At 31.8% G+C, this 9,116-nt stretch overlaps 1 protein-coding gene across 1 annotated transcript; it reads right to left on the bottom strand.

Annotated features, from left to right (window-relative positions):
• Positions 1–3,352: 3,352 nt before the first annotated feature.
• On the bottom strand, positions 3,353–5,025 carry LOC136412902 (tigger transposable element-derived protein 4-like). Its single transcript, XM_066396194.1, has 2 exons — positions 4,927–5,025; positions 3,353–4,789 (listed from the first exon to the last, which is right to left on the bottom strand). Exons 1-2 carry the CDS (start codon positions 4,945–4,947, stop codon positions 3,353–3,355), a joined length of 1,458 nt encoding a protein of 485 aa, XP_066252291.1. The 5' UTR covers positions 4,948–5,025.
• Between the last annotated feature and the right edge of the window lie 4,091 nt (positions 5,026–9,116).

The following is a 9,116-nucleotide window of genomic DNA, read 5'->3' as shown; positions in this document are numbered from 1 at the left end:
GTCCAATAATTCTACCCCTCTCAAATGCTGACAACTCGCTTCTAGACATGATGACGTGTTGTTTGCATTGAATTCTTACCAGTACTGATATTCATAAAAAATGTTTGGTGTAAAAATAAATTAACAGGTAAACATGTTGTTTTCAACTTCCTTTTGTTGCCTATAGTTGCAAACAAAGTGCTCTTTTTATCAACAATACTATTAGGAATATATTAAATTTATGTGTATAATTAACATTGAAATTCAAGACTTTTGAAAGTGAGTGTAGTCAAAAATACATGTTACATATTTGACTGAATATTAATTACATGTATTTTAAATGTATACATATATCGAATGGGGATAGATGGAGAAGGTATACAGGGTGAGTCAGAAAAAATGGGCCAACACTAAACTGAAGATACTAGTCACCAAAATATTATGATTGAACTCAACATAGCTTATACCAATTGTAATGTACCTCGATACAGGAAAATAATGATAACGTCCTTTAGTTTTGGTACTACTATAATTAGTGTTTTGAAGGTCTTGATTGAATTGAAAGTGGTCTATAGCTAACTTGGGCCTATATTTATATCTAAAGTTACCAATTTGGAGGGTTGTTTTGTGCCGATATCTTAATTATTGTTGGATTTTTCCTAGCGAACCTTTGGTTTGTCTTAATTACTTTATTATTAAGATAAAGGTTGAGTTTTCTTATACTAATGGTGCCTTTTCGTGGGAAAGATAAATAAATTTGGATGAAAAAATATTAATAACCGATTTGCCTTATTCTAAGAACATTTCATTACTAATAGCATTCGATGGGTATACTGCACAATGTTACTGGTTTAAAAGATACAGTGTGTTCAAAGCTTAAATTTTGTTTTGAAATATCTCAATAATTAAGAAAGTTTAGATAGTATAAATTTTAAAATTGGTAGTTTTATATTTTTTAATGTAAGAATTACGAATTTTAAGATTATTTTGACGTTGCTCCTAGAAAACGCTAATTTCACCGTATTATTTAAGTAATTTAAAACATATTTTTTTATCTATTGAGCCATGTTTAAAACAAGTCGAGAATTAAAAAAACGCTCAATTCTACAGAGAAAATGTTTTTTTTTTTAGGTTGTATAAATCTATCTGTTTTTAAGTTATTTATATTTAAAAGTTTCAATGTATTTTGCTATGATTTCTTTATTCTTAAAAGAAGGAAAGGTACGGAGAAGTAATAAAAGCAACAATAAGTAACAATAACAATTATTGGTGTATTATCGGGTTTGACACAATTGTAGATATAGAATGGTGTTTATATTATATAATGAAAACACAGATCAGAAAAAAGATTATAAATATGAGTTTATTAATATAAAGTGAACAAAACGGAGAACAAAGTAACTTATAAATTAGTGAGCGTGGACACGACTTCTGAGTTGCCAACGACAACCGACCCCAGAAGAAAACAGGGCTTGTACATGCCTTGCAAATGCTTAAATACTAAAACCCATGGTGATAAACCATTGGCGTACCCTGGTTAGGGTGCCATCTGCATCACCCGCCGCATCAAACCGTTACGTCTTAAGCTGGGAATTGGAACTGCAACTATAGGGCCAACGGAATCTATTACGGGCAATTTAAATGCCAATCAAGTTTATTGTGGGGATTTCCAATGCCGACAAGGCATAGTGTGAGAAATTCCTATGCTCTCACTAATACCCACCAGGGTTGTACCTCAGGGGTATATCAATCTTAAATACTTACTACGTAACATGTATCAAACGTAAAAGTAACACCTATCTTCAAGAATACCCCAGCAGTTAACTGCGATCCTACATTGATAATAGTGATAATGATAAATTTCAAATCAAATGTTGGAAGTGTTAACTGCCTACCTCAATACATTTTAAAATACATTTTCTTAAATGTCTCTGAATGTTAAACAACATTTCCCTATTATTTGTAAATATGTATATAATCGTGATTTTTTGTATTCTCTGCCGCAACTCCTGAAGAGTGTGGCAATGAATTTAAAAAAATGAAAAAAAATCATAATGAACATCATAGTGAAACATTGAACCTTTTAAATACAAATAATTTAAAAATCAATAGATTTAAACAACCTAAACAAGAATACATTTTCTCTGTAGAATTGATCGTTCTTTTAAATTCTCGACTATTTTTAAGCATGGTTCAACAGATTAAAAAAATATTTCTCAAATTACTTAAAAAATACGGTAAAACTAGCGTCCTCTAGAAGCAATGTCAAAATAACCGTAAAATTCGTAATTTTTACACCAAAAAATATAAAATTACTAATTTTCAGATTTATATTATTAAATCTTCTTTAATTATAGAGAAATTTTGGAATAAAATTTAAACTTTAAACACGCTGTATCTCTTAAACTAGTGACATTGGTATAAGCCATGTTGACCTCAATCGCAATATTTTGGTGACTAGTGTCTTCAGTTTAGTGTTGGCCTATTCTTTCTGACTCACCCTGTATGGAAGATAAAAAGATAAATAATCGTTCTTGTAACTTTCAAAATCAATTTGGAGATACTTATAAAAACACACTGCTTATTGTGTTCCTTTCACATTTAAAAGCTTCATATTCCTGTTATTTTCTATATAGTAGAAATTTTACTATAAAATATAATACCTGCGAAGCCCTTCACGAAAGTAACGATACCTTTATGCTTAAAAACTTGATGCTTGGCCAGAACTAACAGTGATGTGTTCTAACTTGAAATTTACAGGATGTCTCAACAGTAATGAGACAAAGAGCAACGCCAGATCCTTGCCATCAAAATATTAAAGTTCGGCGTAATTGTTGTATTCCGAAAATTAATATTAACAGAGATTCAAGTGTTAAAGCTTAAATTTTATTTCATATCTTCACAGTCTTTTGACCTACAGTACTGAAATTTATTATACGGAGGTTTTCGGATGTGGAAAACAAACTAGCGCCGTTGTTTTTATTGTAGCTAATAGGGGACGCTACTTGAAACCGTTTTGGCTAGTTAAAAGGGCCTTAATTTTTTTCTAGACAGCTTCACTAGTCCTATTAATAAAAAATATTATGCTGTTTAATATTTTAGATAAAAAGATATACCTGATAGCAGCTTCAAAACCTAACCGTTTTCGAGATACAGTAATGTTCGCTTATAACGAACCCCAAGGGACCGTAGTAAATAGTTCGTTATAACCGAAGTTCGCTATAAGCAATAAATGGTGTTATGATTGTTTTTTTAATTAATACATAACTCACTTTATTTACATACATATATATTTTAAAAAAGTCAACAAGTAACATTCTTCAACTAGTAACCAATTTAAATAATACATATTTGTTAAATTTAACAACACTTTTTAGGAATTAGAAAGAAAAAAATCGCTAATTTTGGTTTGTTTTATTGTGGTGAAATGAATTTCATTTATATGTAATTCCACATGGGCTATTCCATCGAGAACATTTTGTGGAGTATTTCGCGATTGAAGAAATTGACGAATACTAGAAACATATCGAAGTGCTTCTGTGGTTGTAGGAACGGATATTATTTCATTATTCTCATATGCTGCATCTTCGTCTTCCTCATCATCATCATAAGTGTCAGATGCAGAAGGCACAGACGCAATAATGGCATTATCGTCTAAAAACTCAACGCTCACAAGATTGTCATCCACATGAACAAATTCATGAAAATCGTTGTTGGTTTGAAGAAAATCCTCTTGAATATCGGTTTTATTTTTGCATTGATTTTTTTTAAGCCATTCGACTAATGGTAAGTCATCATCTGAATCAAAATTCTCATTTTCGAGAAAACCGGCATGTCGAAAACAATTTCTAATCGTTTGCTTTGACACCTTTTGCCATGCCATATGAATAAAGCGTATTGCATCCAAAAGAGTAATAATAAATTTTTCCTTACCACTATCCATACAAGATATCATTTCCGAGAGGAGGAGTCGTCGATAATGACTCTTTAGACTATGGATAACACCCTGATCCATGGGTTGTAATTTAGAACTAGTGTTTGGTGGCATAAACACTAACGTAATCCACATCAAATTTTTAACATCGGGATGAGCCGGACAATTATCCACTAACAATATGATTTTTCTTTTTTTACGGCGTAATTCTTCATCCCATTCACGTAATGCATTTATAAAAATCTCTGAATTCATCCATGCCCTTTTATTGGACTTATAAGTTACTGGCAATTGTACAATATTCTTAAAACATCTAGGGTTTTTAGATTTTCCAATTACCAATAACTTTCTTTTTTCGGATCCTGTCAAATTCGCTACAACAAATATAGTGATTCTTTCTTTGGAAAGCTTTCCACCTTCACAGGTTTGCCCTTTAAACTTTAGTGTTCTATCAGGTGTAAGCTTGAAGAATAAACCGGTTTCATCTCCATTGAAGATGTCCTCATCCTTAAAGTTTGACCTAATTATTGGCCATTTGTTTTGCAGCCAGTCATCTATAATGTTCATATCAACTGAAGTCGATTCTCCAGCAATTCTTCCACTCGTAATATTATGCCTTCTTTTGAACCTTTCGATCCAGCTTCTATTAAATTTCGGTTCCTGGTTTCCGGACACCTTACTTGCAAAATCTTCAGCTTTTGATTGTAATATAGCACCGCTAACAATTGCGTTATTATTTCTTTGTTGAGAAAACCATTTTAAGAGTCTTTGGTCAACTTCATAATTATTGGGCTTTTTGATTTTTTTTACATTTGAATGTTGTCCACTTTCGAAGGTTTTTAGGATTGTTTCTTTATTTTTCCAAATTGTTGCAACCTAAAATTACATATGTATAGTCAAATTTTAATTCGTATTAATACTATTTCAAATTACATAATTTATTACAAAGCCGGAAAATTACTGGAATAACAAAAAAAAATATCTGTGAACATTGCATATTTCATTGTTCTTACCGTTGATTTACTTAATCCCATTTCTGAACAAATTTCACTCTGTTTGGCATGTCTCTGCAACCGTTTAACAATGTCATATTTACAATTTAAAGTTAAAGCTTTACGTTTTTTTTTTTATATATAACTCATGATTTTTTTAACGAACGAATTCTTTGAACGCTATCAATATACTGGAACAACTGTGTCGTTTGTGTCAGCAATTTGCTTCAAACGATTTTGGACTTTCCCCGAGAATTGTTTACTTTTCTTCTTTGGGATTTCGGTAAAATCCCGCGTTAAGTTCGTTATAACCGTAAAGTTTTTCTATTCTTCTAAAAATTTAAGGTTCGTTATAAACGAAAGTTCGTTGTAAGCGGGTTCGTTATAAATGACAAAAATAACATACGTTTAAATGTACTTGAGTTCGTACTTCATAGATTAGTTCGTTATAACCGAAAGTTCGTTATAAGCGGGTTCGTTATAAGCGAACATTACTGTATTTGTCGTTTTAATAACGCTGATATGTTCATAATGTAATAACGGTACGTGCGCTATGACTTTCTGTAGATTAGAATTTAGAAAAAAAATTGCTCAAAACCAACTTTAGTAGTTCGTACAATACAAGTAAGTCAGTATATCCAGATAATTTAAAGATCAGTTTTGTATTCGCTAGCTCTCGTTTCTATTCAAGAATACATACATACGAACATTCATGGGGTAATAAACTAGCAAATACAGTAAAACCTCGGTTATCCGAGGAAACGTGGGAGGCACCTTCCTCGGATAATTGAAAACTAGGATAACTCGAATTTATTTTCTATTCATTAAAAAAATAAACACAAATACTTTAAACGATTTATTAACGTTTTTAACATGTAATTAAATACTTTATAAAACACTGAAATAGGTATCTGTGCGCTCTTATTTCATATCGCATCTTCTTTTTCTTGCTGCAATGTTTCTCCATCTATTAAGAATAAGCAAATTCACTGGGGTTGCCTCTGGTTGTTGTTTGATATACTTCAAAGCTTTTTCCAAGGAAGTAAAACTTTCTTGATGAGAGATCTTAATGGGAGTATGTTCATCCACCGTTTCGTCATCGTCATCTGATTTTTCGGTTTCTTGAAAGGCATTCGTCATTTTTTCAATTCTCATTTCTTCTTCTAAATCATCTGCTGTAATCCATTCAACAACATCTTGTCTTGTCACATTTTCCCAATCTTTTAATTTTTGTATTAATTCAAATAAACTTTTTTCTTGTTCTTTTGTCTCGCTGTCAAAATTTGAACAGGACATTTCTCCACGGCTTTTCAATTTCAAAGCTAATTTATTTAATGGAGTATCGTCTTTACTGTCATTATAGCCCTCTAAATCAATAACTTTTGACCAAGATTTTTAAATAGTGGTACCAAGCACAGAATTCCAAGCTTGACTTACTCAGTAAATAATATTTTTCAGTGTAATTTTTCTCATCCCACTGATAATATCCTCTCTTTCTGTGTATTCTAACAGATGTTCAAAATATAAACGCCAATTATCTTTTTTTAATGTTTTCGAGGACGCCTTGATCCATTGGTTGCATTATGCTAGTTACATTTGGAGGACTTTTACAATTTCGCCCACGTGAAGTTTTTCTCCAGAGTGAGAGAGGGCATTATCCATTAAAAAACTGCTTTAATAGGAAGACTGTTTCTGTTCAAAAATTTAGTCACAGATGGCACAAACTCTTCTTTAAACCAGTTAGTAAATAAGGTTGCATCTGTCCATGCGCTATTCTAACTTTTGCAATACACTGGTAGGACTTTGGGTGATATGTCTTTTGAAGCTTTTGGATATGCAGACTTGCCAGTCACTATCAGTGGGATTTTGTGCTTCCAGATACATTGGGACATGCTATTATAGTTAATCTTTCTTTACTTCGTTGGTATCCAGGAGCTGATTTTTCCTGTCGAGATGCCAATGTTTTTGATGAAAGCATTTTATAATTCAGATCAGTTTTGTTATAGTTGTAAATTTGATCACATGTGTATCCACAATCTTCGATTTGCTTTTTAAAGTTCTGCTTAAATTTCTCAATTGATGACACATCAGCAGAAAATCTTTCTCCACATACAGTCAGTTATCGTACACCGCACCGTTTTTTCCAGTAGTCAGGCCATCCAGAACTAGCGGTAAACTGATCTATCTCTGGGAACTGCCTACTCATCATTTGTGATGGAACTTCGCAAAACAAAATTCGGGAACACTTTTGCCAGGTATTTATTGCACTAGTTATGACACACACACGCCTAACCGTTTACAAAACTAAAATGATCTTCTCATTAAAGCGACAATTCAATAGAGATAATTGAATTTGAATGAGCAAGAACTATGAGGGAGCGATGATATTTTTGGGAGAGTCCAATTATAAGAGAGAGCCTTACAAGCTTCCTGGTCTCTTAAGTACTAAATCTGGGAGTCAGCACCCATAGGCGTATCCCGGTTTAAGGCAATTACAGTTGCTAATTTTCTAACACCTTAAACCTTAACATTTAAAAAGAATGGTAACAATGATAATTTACGGGGGCGTCGCAGCTATATAGATTTTAGCTAAACGTGGATGATTTAGACCTTTATCTTGACAAGGAAAAAGGAGTGAAAGTTTCTTTATGCAGGGTAACCCTTATTGGAAGATAATGGATTCCCAACATATGGCCATCCTGAGCATATTACTGAAATAGTGGAGTACATAGGCGTAGCCTAAGGGTACATTACACATTATTGCTTTCTGTTGTAACATTGGACCTGACAAAGGCACACCTTTTGATCTTTGCTGGTTAAACCACATGAATAAAGCTTCATTAACCCTTTCATAATCGCTAATTTTCATAAATTTTCTTCCTGAAGATGACGAGGCCTGATTTATACACCACTCTTCTATTTTTGTACGGTTTCTTTTCCAATCTCCAACTGTCACCTCACCTACTCCATAATCTCGTGCAACAACTTTAATTGTCTTTCCTGCTTCAATTCTTCTGATCGTTTTTAATTTTTCTTCAATAGGAACGACAATTTTTTTACGCCTGTTTTGCTTCATTATAATACGGCGGGCGAAAATTTAAACAAAGCAGTTCGTGTTACACTTAACTACCAGAACTCCAACCAAATAAAGTATGTGAATATTCTTCTCTGTAGGAAACGCAATAATGTAATGCATTCACACAAATTTACATGCTAAAAGAATCCAAAAATATAAGTAGGGAAACCCCTCACACGGGCCAAGGAGTTTCCCCGGTAACCCCAACGATTTTAAATAGAAATATGTACAGGGTGATCCAAACTTAGCACCCTAGACCTATTATGGTAAAACGGAAGCCGAAATCAAAAATCTAAATAAGGATTCTTAAATAAGGTCCCCTAAGATCTATTTTTAGTTGAAAACTAGATTTTTCCAAATGTGGGAAAATGGCGTTTGTGACGTCATCAGCAATTTTTTCTCAGAAACATACTTTTTTTTTTCTATATCAGGAGACTTTATATTATTCTAAACAATTTTTGTAGGAACAATTTTTTTGTACCACTTTCTATTTCAAATCTACAGTGTGTTCATGATGAACCTAACTATACTTGTTAATTTCCTTATTTTGCATTTTTAGTAAAAAAGTCATTCTTTATAAAAAATTTTGCTTATTTCAAAAAGTTGGAAGCTACGTTTAGAAGTTCGAAATAATGTACAGGGTAGCAAAAAATAAATATTATTATTATTATTATTATTTCTATTCTACTTATATGTATATAATTATTATTATTCTTTTTTCTATGTGTAATTGATCCATAAATTCTAAATTGTGAAGCTTATAATCATAGCATACTTGGGGAAAAAATTATTAACTATAAACGATTAATTCGTCATATGAATTGGTATTGACGTTAACTTTATCAAAATAGCAACTCTAACTCAACTTGTTTAAGTTCGTTCTTAAAAAGAATTATTTAAAAAATTCACAATTAAAATAGAAATTTTACTAGCTATTTCCTTTTAGTTATAATAATTTAAAATGAAATTATATGATAAAATTAATATTTATCTACTTTGATTAAACTGTAATTTTTTAAATTAAACAAAATACTCCTATTATACATACAAGTATATTGTATTTACTCATAAATTAACTATAAAATGGTACACTGTAGATTTGAAACAGAAAGTGGTACAAAAAAATTGTTCCTAC

The sequence above is a fragment of the Euwallacea similis genome, chromosome 1 (genome assembly GCF_039881205.1).
Source record: "Euwallacea similis isolate ESF13 chromosome 1, ESF131.1, whole genome shotgun sequence".
Taxonomy (NCBI): domain Eukaryota; kingdom Metazoa; phylum Arthropoda; class Insecta; order Coleoptera; family Curculionidae; genus Euwallacea; species Euwallacea similis.
The sequence above is the reverse complement of the archived record's forward strand: the minus strand, read 5'-3'. Positions and strand labels throughout refer to the sequence as shown.

Excerpts from the sequence above, each read along its gene's own strand:
- LOC136412902 (XM_066396194.1), bottom strand. The coding sequence starts at position 4,947 with ATGGGATTAAGTAAATCAACG. Across the intron at positions 4,790-4,926 it reads TGGGATTAAGTAAATCAACG|GTTGCAACAATTTGGAAAAA; the intron begins GTAAGAACAATG and ends ATGTAATTTTAG.